The sequence below is a fragment of the Eutrigla gurnardus genome (genome assembly GCF_963514095.1).
Source record: "Eutrigla gurnardus genome assembly, chromosome: 12".
Taxonomy (NCBI): Eukaryota; Metazoa; Chordata; class Actinopteri; order Perciformes; family Triglidae; genus Eutrigla; species Eutrigla gurnardus.
Genome location: NC_139926.1, coordinates 28,167,396 through 28,182,296, shown reverse-complemented (window position 1 = coordinate 28,182,296; position 14,901 = coordinate 28,167,396). Strand labels below are relative to the sequence as shown.

At 43.2% G+C, this 14,901-nt stretch overlaps 1 protein-coding gene across 1 annotated transcript in view; it reads right to left on the bottom strand.

Moving 5' to 3' along the window:
• Positions 1-14,901, bottom strand: part of ttn.2 (titin, tandem duplicate 2) — a 224,101-nt gene that overhangs the window by 196,442 nt on the left and 12,758 nt on the right. The window contains exons 16-32 of the mRNA XM_084022030.1: positions 14,659-14,891; positions 14,413-14,577; positions 14,077-14,245; positions 12,282-13,978; positions 11,908-12,189; positions 11,548-11,814; positions 10,479-10,751; positions 10,124-10,387; positions 9,779-10,039; positions 8,643-8,903; positions 6,757-7,020; positions 6,357-6,617; positions 5,614-5,874; positions 4,596-4,856; positions 4,363-4,507; positions 3,263-3,431; positions 1,788-2,019 (exon numbers count right to left, since the gene is read on the bottom strand). Coding sequence (XP_083878156.1) covers positions 1,788-2,019; positions 3,263-3,431; positions 4,363-4,507; positions 4,596-4,856; positions 5,614-5,874; positions 6,357-6,617; positions 6,757-7,020; positions 8,643-8,903; positions 9,779-10,039; positions 10,124-10,387; positions 10,479-10,751; positions 11,548-11,814; positions 11,908-12,189; positions 12,282-13,978; positions 14,077-14,245; positions 14,413-14,577; positions 14,659-14,891 — 5,465 coding nt within the window. The remainder of the gene's footprint in view (positions 1-1,787; positions 2,020-3,262; positions 3,432-4,362; positions 4,508-4,595; positions 4,857-5,613; positions 5,875-6,356; positions 6,618-6,756; positions 7,021-8,642; positions 8,904-9,778; positions 10,040-10,123; positions 10,388-10,478; positions 10,752-11,547; positions 11,815-11,907; positions 12,190-12,281; positions 13,979-14,076; positions 14,246-14,412; positions 14,578-14,658; positions 14,892-14,901) is intronic.

Below are 14,901 nucleotides of genomic sequence, written 5' to 3'. Positions count from 1 at the left end.
GATCATTGCTCAGCTCCCTAATCAGCAGGCGAAACCGTCCCTGATCCTGACGCCCCCTTCTTTCATGAAGTGAGCGCACCAACGTGTTCTATACTACCATTCTATACTACTATATCACCATTCTATACTACCATTCTATACTACTGTTCTATATCACCGCTCTATATCACTGTTCTATACTACCATTCTATACTACTATATCACCATTCTATACTACCATTCTATACTACTGTTCTATATCACCGCTCTATATCACTGTTCTATACTACCATTCTATACTACTATATCACCATTCTATACTACCATTCTATACTACTGTTCTATATCACCGCTCTATATCACTGTTCTATACTACCGTTCTATACTACTGTTCTATATCACCGCTCTATATCACTGTTCTATACTACCATTCTATACTACTATATCACCATTCTATACTACCATTCTATACTACTGTTCTATATCACCGCTCTATATCACTGTTCTATACTACCATTCTATACTACTATATCACAATTCTATACTACCATTCTATACTACTGTTCTATATCACCGCTCTATATCACTGTTCTATACTACCGTTCTATACTACTGTTCTATATCACCGCTCTATATCACTGTTCTATACTACCATTCTATACTACTATATCACCATTCTATACTACCATTCTATACTACTGTTCTATATCACCGCTCTATATCACTGTTCTATACTACCATTCTATACTACTATATCACCATTCTATACTACCATTCTATACTACTGTTCTATATCACCGCTCTATATCACTGTTCTATACTACCGTTCTATACTACTGTTCTATATCACCGCTCTATATCACTGTTCTATACTACCATTCTATACTACTATATCACCATTCTATACTACCATTCTATACTACTGTTCTATATCACCGCTCTATATCACTGTTCTATACTACCATTCTATACTACTATATCACCATTCCATACTACCATTCTATACAACTGTTCTATATCACCGCTCTATATCACTGTTATATACTACCATTCTATACTACTATATCACCATTGCATACTACCATTCTATACTACTGTTCTATATCACCGCTCTATATCACTGTTCTATACTACCGTTCTTTACTACTGTTCTATATCACTGTTCTATACTACCATTCCATACTACCATTCTATACTACTGTTCTATATCACCGCTCTATATCACTGTTCTATACTACCGTTCTTTACTACTGTTCTATATCACTGTTCTATACTACCATTCCATACTACCATTCTATACTACTGTTCTATATCACCGCTCTATATCACTGTTCTATGCTACCGTTCTATACTACCGTTCTATACTACTGTTCTATATCACTGTTCTATAATACCGTTCTATATTACTGTTCTATATCACCGCTCTATATCACTGTTCTATACTACCGTTCTATACTACTGTTCTATATCACCGCTCTATATCACTGTTCTATACTACCATTCTATACTACTATATCACCATTCTATACTACCATTCTATACTACTGTTCTATATCACAGCTCTATATCACTGTTCTATACTACCATTCTATACTACTATATCACCATTCTATACTACCATTCTATACTACTGTTCTATATCACCGCTCTATATCACTGTTCTATACTACCGTTCTATACTACCGTTCTATACAACTGTTCTATATATGATCCTGTGATGTCAGTGTGGTTTTAGTAACAAATACATTTGTACTATGATCGAGTCAAAATCAATCACTGCTGTTAAATATTCAGATTATTGGACTCACTGTTGACTCTGAGGTTCATGGTGGTCCTGTTCTTGCCGGCGATGAAGGTGTACTCGCCGGCGTCACTCTTGTATGTCTCAGAGATGGTGAGGCGGTGCAGCTTCCTGATGGTGACGTAGCTAAACCTCTGCTCCACCTCGAAATGGATCTCCACGCCGTTCCTCAGCCAACGACCCTCCACATCGTCCTCGTTCACCTCAAACTCGAAGGTCGCTCTTTGTTTTTCCAGAACCTGCGAAGAAGGGCAAGTCAGTAGAGATCATCTAGCTGCTTCATTTAAACAAACCTTTCACTTCACAATTGACTTTGATACGATACTCATGATACTTCATGATATCTGGATCCCAATACTGAACCAATATGATCATGGCAAAAAATCTGAAATGGAATCTAATAATAATAATAATGTTATCAGGTCGTTAATTCGAGCCACATTGCTATTTTCCTTGTTTTCTGAATGGAGTTCTGCTGATCCAGAACCAGCTCAGAGCGGTTCCTGTCCTACTTTAATCTTCTTCTAACTTCATGTGTCGACTCATTTACATTTACATTTACATTTAGGTCATTTAGCAGACGCTTTTGTCCAAAGCGACTTACAATAAGTACATTTGTCAAAAGAAGGAAACAAAGAAACCACAACATGTCATTGCCGATAAAGTAAGAGCTAAAATTAGAACAAGTGTTAGGTCCTCATCTGAGGTTTTTTTTTTTTTTTGGGGGGCGGGGGGTGTTAGTGGGTCATGCTATGTAGACACCGGCAGCCGCGCCCGCACATGCGGGCCCGACGGGGGCCCATCCCCGGCCCGGAGGTCGGAAGGAAGGAGGGGGGAGCGCGCCGAACGGAGAGGCAGACGAGAGGCCCACGCACCGCACCGGGCATCCCGAAGTCTGAACTTAGGGGGACGAAGGCGGCCGAAGCGCCTGCGGCGGCCGAAGCACCTGCGACTGCCCCAGCCGCGGAGAACGCGAGCATTCCCGATTGTTAGCTATATCCTTCTAGTTAGCTATACTAGCTAAATCTTGGATCTGGACCCAAACCGTTCTCTTGTGGATGCTTTCAGTCCTCTAGCAGAGCTGCTCACCCACCACTGCCCTGCTGGTACATATCAACTTATCACAGTACTTTTCTAGAACCTGTAGACTGCACAACACTACGGTGAAGTAACATAATATACGATAATCTTTAGATTTGTCTAGCTCTAGGTAACGTTTAGCCAGGCAAGTAGTCTTACAGGATATATACTCAGGTATACAAAGTCTTCCTACTAACTTCTGAATCCCTGTGATGTTGATGCTGGTTCATTAAACCATAATGTGAGCCAACTGAAGCTGACAAACTAACTACTGACAACCATAAGTTTGGAGGGATGATGGTTTGTTTTGAGGGTTTGTGGATGTTGGGACATTTAAGCTACAAAACTAATATGTGCAAATGTCATGTACCTCTTATGAAATGATTAAAATAAAGGTCTCACCGTGATTTCCTTCTCAGCTACTTGAGAGATCCGGATGTCGCGGCCCTCCACTGTCAGCTGGGCCTTGGAGACGCTCGACCCGGCCACCACCGAATACATTCCGGCATCGGACATACGGACTGTCTGGATCATCAGACGGTGGACGTACTTCTCTGCCGTCACAGTGTACCTGAACACAACGTTGATGGACGTTGATGAACGTTGATGAAGTGCTGAAGAAGTGTTGATGGAGTGTTGATGAAGTGTTGATGGAGTGTTGATGAAGTGTTGATGAAGTGTTGATAAAGTGCTGAAGAAGTGTTGATGGAGTGTTGATGAAGTGCTGATGAAGTGTTGATGAAGTGTTGATGAAGTGTTGATGAAGTGCTGATGAAGTGTTGATGAAGTGTTGATGAAGTGTTGATGAAGTGTTGATGGAGTGTTGATAAAGTGCTGAAGAAGTGTTGATGGAGTGTTGATGAAGTGCTGATGAAGTGTTGATGAAGTGTTGATGAAGTGTTGATGAAGTGTTGATGGAGTGTTGATGAAGTGCTGAAGAAGTGTTGATGGAGTGTTGATGAAGTGTTGATGAAGTGTTGATGAAGTGTTGATGGAGTGTTGATGAAGTGTTGATGGAGTGTTGATGAAGTGTTGATGGAGTGTTGATGAAGTGTTGATGGAGTGTTGATGAAGTGTTGATGGAGTGTTGATGAAGTGTTGATGAAGTGCTGATGAAGTGTTGATGAAGTGTTGATGAAGTGTTGATGAAGTGTTGATGAAGTGTTGATGGAGTGTTGATGAAGTGTTGATGGAGTGTTGATGAAGTGTTGATGAAGTGTTGATGAAGTGTTGATGGAGTGTTGATGGAGTGTTGATGGAGTGTTGATGAAGTGTTGATGAAGTGTTGATGAAGTGTTGATGGAGTGTTGATGAAGTGTTGATGAAGTGTTGATGGAGTGTTGATGAAGTGTTGATGGAGTGTTGATGAAGTGTTGATGAAGTGTTGATGAAGTGTTGATGGAGTGTTGATGGAGTGTTGATGGAGTGTTGATGAAGTGTTGATGAAGTGTTGATGAAGTGTTGATGGAGTGTTGATGAAGTGTTGATGAAGTGTGACGAACCTTTCCTCAGACACATCAAGCTCCTGGCCATCCCTCATCCACATCACCTGGATGTTGGGCTCAGAAACCTCACACTCAAATATCGCCTTCTTCTTCTCTGTGATTTTTATGTCCTTAATCTTCTTGGTGAACTCAATCACACGAGCTGACAACAACAAGAACAGCCACAGTGAAGAAGAACCATCTCAATCTGAGAAATCAAATGAAAGTTAACATGCACAGCGAACCGGTACCTTCCACAAAGAGGTTGGCGGCTGTGGCGGCGGATCCGGCCATGAACTGGTACTCTCCTCCGTCCCCGAAGTGAACGTTCCGGATGGTGAGCGAGTGAGTGAGCTGGCGGCTGCGGACCTGACATCTGTCCGAAGACTTCACCTCCACGCCGTTCTTCAGCCACTTGTAGGTGATGCCCTCGTAGTTGACGTTGACCTCGAAGGTGATGGTGTCTCTCTCCTGAGCGTTCAGATCCTTCAGCATGGAGGTGATGAGGACAGCTGCAGAGGAAGTTCAGCTCGGATCAAACACGCCATCGAACCATCAACACCAGTCAAAGACTCAAAGACGGGATTTATTTCATGGAATCATCTTCTCTATTTCAGCTCCATTAGACTTAGAAAGCCATATGCAATAATACAACAAATATTTATTATATACATCAAAAACATTTTCAAAATGTATTCTCTTATGGTTCTTAATTATGGTTCAAGTTAATGTGGTTTGGTTTCCATTACACAAGTGAAATTGTTATTACCATAAGAGATAATAATAATAACTAAATCACAATTTAGAAAACTAAAATGTATCAAATGGCTTATAAATCAAAAATAATGACATTTTTCATTCTTTTACTGAATGGGGTTTTAACTAAATTGTTTTTTTACTTGTATTTTCACATAATGAATGATGCCAAATTATATATTGTGCATATTTACACTTTTTTTTCCATTTTCACATTTATCTGACAGGTGAAAAGCAACAAATGTTACCAAGATGCTCCAATAATTGCACATTCATTTGATCCTCTGATTCAACTTTCGATTGATCATTTCCTCAAAGTGTGAAGTCTTTAGATTTGATGTTATCAAATGATTATTGTTATTGGTTATTGTTGAGATTGTAGTTATGATCATTATACTGGGTTATAATAATAAAACTACTTCAATAATATCATGTTTTCGTTTCGAGCCTGACCAAATGGACCAAACAGGAAGCAGACTGAAGTCTGCCGGTCCGACTCGTGTTGTAACTTACGGTTAACGGTGAGCGTGGCAGAGACTCGGTCGTTCCCGCAGACGAAGGTGTACTCTGCAGAGTCCTCCCTGCTGGTGTTCATGATCTTCAGCTGGTGGAGTTTCCCCTGAACCACGATCCTGAACTTCTCGCTCATCTCGATCTCCACACCGTCTTTCAGCCACGTGGACGGCACGTTGAAGTGAGAAACTTCACACTCGAACGAGGCCACCTGGGTCTCTGGGACCTGGATGCTCTTCAGGGGTTTGGTGACTCGCAGGGCTGAGGACATGAAGAAGAACATTTTAGATCTCTAGTACAAGTACTTAATAATACGCTACAGTTCTACCATTAACTAAACATTCCACTTTGTGTTTTCCTGATACAAACAGAGCAGAGTTTGCAGTAGAGATATTCATAATTGACTGTTTATACAACAAAACAGCTTGAGTCTAGTTGTTGCATTTATTCACTGACAGATAAAGTGTACCCACAATGCACTGCTGCTTTCACAGCTGTAACACTGCCTTTATTATTAGGCTCCGTGGTGAGAGGTTAACGTCACGTAGCTGCAGTGTGTCGTTGGATCGCAGTACTCTATTGTTTGTTCCATCTTTTTTTGTTATGCTTGAATCTCCAGAGAGCCGACAGCGTTAATGCTTTTAACAATTAACACGTTAATTCCACAAATTAATTATCCTTTGACAGCCCTAATATAAATACATCTAACATGTTATTTCATTTTAAAATAAATTGCAACGTACCCTCCACAGTGAGTGCGGCGCTGCACTGCAGGTGTCCCACCACGGCTCTGTACTCGCCGGCGTCACTGCCGTCCACCTTCTGCAGGATCAGCTTGTGAGCTTTCCGCTCGGACAGAATCTTACACTTGTCGCTGGACTTGAGCTCCACGCCTTTAAACATCCACCTGACGGGAATGTCGTCATGTGACAGGCTCATCTCAAAGGAGGCGGTGCCATCCAACAGAGACGTCACGTCCTTTATCTTCTTTATGATTTTGATCGCTGCAGAGTAGAAGGAAAACCAGTACGCTTAGATCCTAGACGGCTCAACTGGAGCATGTCAACAGACAGTATAATCGTGGATTATGGGGCCTTGAATTATATATATTATATTTATTCTATATATAAATCAGTAACTCACTCTCGACGCTGAGCCTGGCATTGGCTGTCAGTTTTCCTAGCTTGAAGGAGTAAACGGACTCGTCCTGTGTGTTGCAGTTCTTGACCTTCAGTGTGTGCACCATGCCGTCAGACGTGATCTCATACTTGTTGCTGTTCTGCAACTCCACACCATTCTTGATCCACTGGGATCCCTTCACATCCAGGTGGGTGAGTTCTAGTGTGAACACCGCATCCTGGGTCTCTGTAACGGTCTGGTTCCTCAGAGTCTTCTTGATCTTCACCGCTGGACATGGAAACACAGGACTCAGTGTTCATATAATCAGAAAACAACATACATGACACATTATAGTTAACATTTCTGAAACGTTTGTACTTATACCTACAAGGCAAGGCAAGGCAATTTTATTTGTATAGCACCTTCAACAACAGGGAAATTCGAAGTGCTTTACATAAAACATAAAAAAAAAAAAACATTGCAAAAAAAACATTTAAACAAGCCAATAAAAAATAAAGTTGAAATTAAAAAATTAAAAATAAATAAAAACAAGAATATCAAGGAATAGAAATTACAGTGCAGTATAAGAAGTTCACAGATAGTATTGTTTACTGAAAGGCAGCAGCAAACAGAAAAAGTCTTGAATCTTGATTTAAAAGAGCTGAGATTTGCAGCAGACCTGCAGCTTTCTGGAAGTTGGTTCAAGATATGTGGTGCGTAAAAACTGAAGGCTGCCTCTCCATGTTTGGTTCTGACTCTGGGGACACAGAGCAGACCTGTCCCAGATGATCTTAGAGGTCTGGATGGTTCATAGCTAAGCAGAAGATCAGGATTGTATTTTGGTCCTAAACCATTCAGTGCTTTGTAAACCAGCAGGAGTATTTTAAAGTAAATTTTTTGACAGACAGGAAGCCACTTTTTTGGTCTTAGTGAGGACTCGAGCAGCAGCGTTCTGAATTAACTGCAGCTGTCTGATGGACTTTTTAGGGAGACCTGTGAAGACACTGTTACAGTAGTCGAGCCTGCTGAAGATAAATGCATGGACAAGTTTTTCCAAATCCTGCTGAGTCATAAGTCCTTTAATCCTTGATATATTCTTTAGGTGATAGTAGGCTGACTTTGTAACTGATGTAATGTGGCTGTTGAAGTTCAGGTCTAAGTCCATGACTACACCTAAGTTTCTGGCTTTGTTTGTGGTTTTTACCATTACCGCTTGAAGCTGGGTGCTAACTTTTGACCGTTCTTCCTCGGCTCCAATAACAATGATTTCAGTTTTGTCTTTGTTTAATTTGAGAAAATTCTGCTCCATCGAATTATTGATTTGCTCAATGCATCTAATCAGTACTGGTATTGGTTATGTAAACTTGTGTATTGTCTGCGTAGTCATGGTAACATATTTGGTTGTTTTTTATTATCTGAGCCAGTAGAAGCATGTAGATATTGAACAGAAGAGGCCCCAGAATGGAGCCTTGGGGAACTCCACATGTAATTTGTGCCCATTCAGATGTGTAATTATCTATACAAACTAGTCACTGTGCTTCAATTAGGATTCAAACCATTTGAATACTGTGCCAGAGAGTCCCACCCACAGGAAGTCAAGTGACATTGCACAAAGGGGGACAAAGTCCACGTAGGTAGGAGGTCCCGTGGCCTTAGGGTTACCGGTTCATTTTTAAGAAAAAAAAAACACAAAAAAACAAATTGAAGAGTCACTTTCCTTTTACTGCAGTGCTCCAATGACTCTGAGCTTTGCTGCCGCATTGCAAAAAGCTATATCCATCCAGTTTTAAATGTTCTAATGCGGTGAAACACAAATCTAAAGTTTTGATCAGGTTACAGGTGCAGCTTGTGAATATCAGCTGATCAGCCACCAATCAGATGAAGAAAGTGTGTGAGCAGCAGATACTTACCCTCCACCCTGAGGTTGGCACTGGTCTTGGAGTTGGCCACCTGGTAGGTGTACTCTCCAACATCCTGTGGTCTGGTGATGATGATGATGAGCCTTCTGACGGCCCCGTCCACCTCACTCACCACATTCTCACTGAATTCAACCTGCTGACCGTCCTTCAGCCACCTGCCCTCAGCATTGGCGTTGGCTACTTCACACTCCAGCACGGCAGTCTGAGACTCCGCCACCATCACGTCCTGCAGGGGCCGTGTGATGGCTCCACCTAGTGGCAGCACAAACACAGCTTGTTTTAGGATTCTGGTCCAATGTCACTCCATACCAGATCTGACCACGTATCATATGAATCATCTCAAAATTAAAAATATTTTTAACTCATTCTGATGTAACAGAAGTAAAAACGCACTTTATCAATTTTTATTTCCAATTTGTATTTGTCAATATTATTTATCATTTAATGATTGTTGAATATGTGTGAATTTTATCGTAATGAGTTATTTTAATTTATCGTTATTTTTAATCAATGTTTCCTGCAGAAACCACTTTGCCAAATGTCACCTTTTCTGTACCTCCTAAGCTTCGGTAACGCAGACTCACGCCGCCTTGTATGGTGAGGGCAAGTTGGGTGAAAAATGCTGCTGTGCCATTTTACTTTTAGAAGTACTGCTTTGGACACCATTGCAGTCATAAATGTGTATGTAATTTTTTTGTTTAGGAACAGAGGTACAGAGAGAAAGAAGGAACAGCAAATAATGTATGCTATTGTCTTCTGCAGAAAATAAACGCGGGAAAACAAGTTCTTGGGTCGTCTCCTTTCGTGCTCTATTGACATCCGTAACACTGAACAAGTGTGAACTGCACGCTTCACGAGGTCTGAGATAGACAGCAGGTTGGCTGTGGTGTAAGCAGTGATGCAGGCGTAGTACCTGACCAGTCAATCTTAGAACCCTCAACTATGGTCATGAGCTTTGGGTAGTGCAAAGCTCAAGGCACTTCCCTGAGCAAGACCTGACCATAATGGACACAGAAGCTGTTGCCGAAACCTAAAACCTCTTTTTTGGGACAGGAGAGTGTGTTGCGATATCATCTTGTTCATACTGGTAGTTTTTGACATGCGATTTGAATGTTATTTCGTCGTACCAGAGACAGTGAGATTGGCGCTGGATGTCTTTTCCCCAGCATGGAACATGTACTGTCCCTCCTCGTCCTTCATGGTGTCAATAATCATTAGAGAGTGAGCCTTGCCCTTGGACTCCATCTTGTATTTGGCTCCAGGTTTGAGCTGCTGGTTCTTGAAAGTCCAGACCGGGTCAATACCAGGGTGAGAGACTTCCACATTGAAGGTGACGTTCTGGGACTCTGAGCACACTTTGTCCTCCATGTGCTTCATGATGTGTACCTCTGTAAAAACAACATCTTGGTTAGAATAAGGAACTGGAACTTGGATTTAAGAACAGGATTAAGGAAGAATAAAATCAGTCTTACTTTCGACAGACAGGCTGCAGCTGGTGTCGACCTTGCCAACCACCAGTTTGTAGCGCCCTTCATCAGAAGCAAAGGTCCGGGTGAAGACCAGACGCTGCTTGGCTCCCTTTGCAACCATTTGGATTCTGTCACTGGGCATCAGCAATTTGTCGTTGTGGTACCATTTGACCGAGCTAATGTCCTGAGCGGAGATCTTGGCCTCTAGAACGGCCTTAGTGCCTTCAATGGAGGACACGTCCTTAAGTGGTACCACAATGTCAATAGCTGCAAGGAAGGACAGATGATGGGTTCAATGTGTTCTTATGATTCTTAGAGGTTGTTAAGACTTAGATCTGATATTAATTCTGTCTCTTACTTTGAACATTGACTTTGCCTGAGGTGGAGATGTCCTGGGCAGGAACCACGAAAGAGAAGGAAGCAGCATCATCTCTGGTGACATTCTCCAGCAGCAGCTTGTGAACCTGTTTGTCGATTACAATGTGGACACGGTCTGAGGCAGAGATGGCCTGGCCATTTTTCATCCAGGTTCCCTCCACGTTTTCCTGGGAGAACTTGACCTCCAGCTGAGCAATGTCGCCCTCGCACACTGTGAGGTCAGTCAAGGGCTGCATCAGGGTCACTGGGCGCACTAAAGGCAAAGAAACATTATTATTATCAAAGCAAACTACAGTCACCTTGACTGAAACACCATCAAAAGATAAGCAAGGAATCACTCCATCACGGTTCAGCTGATCAACTTCACACTCAGAGGGTAAAATGCTGAGGAGCAGTCAATGTTGAATGTGATGCAATCTGAATATAAAGTAACAAACAAACGTTTTTCTATAGCTGGCACTTGTTTTCTCAAATGTTGCATGTGGCAGGGCTTACAAAAATATTGCAACCACATTTGGTGAACATGTGTAAATAGGATGTCTGAGTAACCTTGACAAATGTGGTGCCAATAGCTGGTGCTGCAGCAGCATCACCCGTGTGTATATTTGTATGAAGAACCATTGATCTTGGTATCTTGTTGTTTTGCTGAGGAACCCAGGCTGTACAGGGTGGAGCTGAACTGGATGAACAGTTCCCAACAATTCCAAACAATTAGCCCAAACCGAGCAGGCACGTGATCTGAACGGGCAAACTAAATGACTGATTATGCCTTCCCTTTATTGATAACAAATTATTTACAAGGCCCAGAAAGCACTAAGATTAGAAACCCTCAACAAAAGAATATGCATTTACAAATTTTGAGAAATGATTTTTGGACATGTTTAATACCTTTGATTAAAAATCTATAAATGTGCTGAAATGCAGAGTAACACCAAATTGGCATGGGGATTCCAGATGAGAAACACTGAGAATAGTACATACAAACTCATGTTGACAGTGGGCAAAGAAATTTAGCTCAACATAATCACCTACTCTGTAAAGTTACTTACATTTCATCTTCAGTGAGGCGCTGGTCTTCAGATCTCCACATACAAAGGTATATTTCCCCTGGTCTGCTTTCCTGACATCCCTGACAGACAGGGTTTGTCTTCCTCGACGGGAGGACATGATGTATTTACTGCTGGCAGAGATTTCCTTAGCTCCAAAGAACCAGCTGCCCTCAGCATCCTCGCGAGACAGTTCAACCTCAAACTCTCCAGAGTAGGTCTCTGGCACCTCAATGTTCTCCATGTGTTTGATGAGCTCCAGGGAAGCACCTGGGTACAGAACCATATCAACGACGTCATCTACCAAGTCACCAAATAATCCCCAAGAACACAGTGCTGGAAAGAGTTAGGGTGTAAATATACCTTCTACGTGGAGCCTGGCGTTTGTCCTAATGCTCTCATCATCCACAAGCACACAAGAGTATTCAGCATCATCCCTCATTTCAATTATCAGCACAGACAGGAAATGGACCTTTCTGTCTGAGTGCATCCTGTATTTGTCTCCAGAGGAGATCTCCATGTTGTTCTTGAGCCATTTGACTTTGATGAAAGGTTCGTTCGTTTCACACTCAAAAGTCACCATGGTGTCTTTCTCGTTTGCACTGGCATCTGCCAGTTGTTGGGTAAAGGTGATTGTTGCCTTGGCTGTAATGAGAAAATATGAAGTTAGAGTCACATCGATTAGGATGGAGACGACAAGCATTTTGATGGATGGATTTGGTGTAAAATGGCTTTACCTTGCACAAGCAGGAAGGCGTGGCTCGAGGCCTCCCCAGCAACATTCATGGCTTTAACCATGATGCTAGCAGAGTCCTCTGCTGTGACATCTGTTATAACCAGTTCACACACATGATCCTCAGGCCAGTACCAGTAAATGCGGTCAGACTTTTCCACTAGAATGCCATTCTTGAACCACTGGCACTCGGGTTCTGGTCTACCGACGACTCGGACTCGGAAACGAACCTCATCCATTGGAGCAACTGTCCTGCTTGTAATGCGTTCCAGGATCTTGGGTGCTTCCATGCTGGGGGAGAGCTGGACCCTCTCCGGTTTGATTGTGGGGATAGTGATTTTGCCCTGTTCCTCCATCCTCTTCCTCTCAGCTTCTTCTTTCTCTTTCAAGTGATGAAGCAGATCCTCCTTAGTCTTCTTCAGCAGATCCTCATAGGAGTCGTCCCTCTTGCGAGATTTGGACTCAACAGAGGAGATGGACTCGTAGAAACCTTCCTCTGTCCTACGCTTGAATTTGTGCTTCAGTTCATCCGACTCCTCTGAGGTTTTCTCGTGAACAACTCGCTGTGTCTTACGCAGCTTAACGACTTCCCTGTCCTGTGTGGCCTCGCCAGCTCGGTCGGCCTTCACAACATCAAATCCGATTCTGCCGGGGTCATGTGAAGACTCTGCAGCCTTCTGTTCTGGAGCACGACGCAGTACGGATCTAAAGTCCTCTTTCTGTTGGATCTCCAGCTTCACAGTGTGTTCAGTTGTACCTAGAGGATTGTCTGCAACCACCCTGACCTCTCCTGAGTCGTAGGACTTGATGTCGACAATCTCCAAGTAATAAATACCATCATACCGAAGTCTGTATCTCTTGCTTTTGCGGATAAGTTGTCCGTTGAGGTACCAGTTTACCTTGGGTGCTGGATAACCAGTCACTCTGCAGCGGAATCGTGCAATGTCGCCTTCCAGCACTCTAGCTGGTTCAGGCAGGAGGACAATCTGTGGTTTGGTCTTTTCAAATTCCTCATCAGTGGTGACTCCTGCAGGTCCTCCCTCATGAGCTATGCGTTCAATCTCATCCATTCTGTGCAATCCCTTCCTGCCTTCAGGAAGCTGCGTCTCCTCAACCAGACCCTTCTCATCCTTGACGATGAGGGTGGCTGAGGTCTGGTCGACTCCGTACTTGTTTGTGGCTCTGCAGGTGATGACGCCACTGTCTCTAGCATAAGCAGCTTCATAGTCAAGACTGCAGTAGCCAAATTCATTGACCATGCGCAACCTGTTGGCAGCTTCCAGGGGTTTGCCGTCATGCAGCCACTCCACTACCATGGTGGGGTCACCAATAGGGGTTAGTCTGCACTCAAAATGAGCTGGACCAAAACGCTTCATTCTGATAGAGGTCAGCTTCTTCTTGAACTGTGGTTTCTGCTGCTTCTCTTTGTCGTACAGATCGCCCTCCTCCCATTGCTCTTGACCGTATCTCAGATGAAGAGGCTCCAACTCGGGAGCTGCAATTTCCTTGGCTTTGTAGGTTCCTTTGGTAATAATGAGCTTCCTCTCAGCATGCGGAGCAGTGAAGTCCACCTCAACATTGACCCTGCAGCGAGTAGTGTCTCTGCCAGCCTTGTTGATGGCTGTAGCAGTGTACCAGGCGCTGTCTGAGCCTGAAGAAGATGGAATCTGGAATATGGCCTCTCCTTTAGTTCCATCAATCCTGAAATACATAATTCCGACATAGTGAATACACTAAAGTTGTACATACCTCTGTCAAAGAAATAGAAATCATGCATAGACGGAATTAAAGATACATACTTGATATGCGGATGTTTATGTGGGGTGATAATGTCACTGTTTTTCAGCCAGACAATGTCAGGCAGGGGGTTTCCGATGGCTTTGACAGCAAGCTCAACCAAGGTGCCCTGCTTTACAGTGATGTTCTTCAGCTTCTCAATGAACTGAGGCCGCATCAGGCTTTCTCGAGCTGTGGATGGGGGAAAACACAGTGCAGCACAAGAAACTATTTAATGATGTATGACATTTTCTGAAGATGCAAGAGTCGCCTAGTGAATGCACTCCAAAGACTAGGTGCTAGTCATGGCTTCATCCCACCAGATGTTTATTTAAAAGGTGCATCTGACCCAGACTCACCGTCAACAGTGAGAGTTACAGAGACATTAGTACGTCCAGCTCTGTTCTGAGCGATGACTGTCCACTCTCCAGAGTCTTGTGGCATGGCCGGGACGATGATCAGTGACTGGGTACCGTCCTCTTTAACCACTATCTTGTGGGTGTAGTCATTGACCACTTGTTGCCCTGGGAAAAGGAGGATTACATGTCTTTACGTGCCAGTAGCAACAGATGAAGGAGCTTTTCTAGATTCTCTGTTTCTCTTACCATTGTGGAACCAGTATGTCTCTGGCATCGGCCTTCCAACGACCTTCAAGTCGAATCTGGCAGTTTGCCCCTCAGAGCATTTTATTGAGGAAGGTTTCATGACAAACACAGGCTTGTAGAGTCTTTCCAGCTGAGCCTCGTCTGTCTCGTCAAGTCGGCGGGCTGGAGAACGTCCGGGGGAACGGCTAGATGAACGTCCTGGTGAGCGGCTCATTGAGCGAGGAGATGTGGACCTGAGGAAAA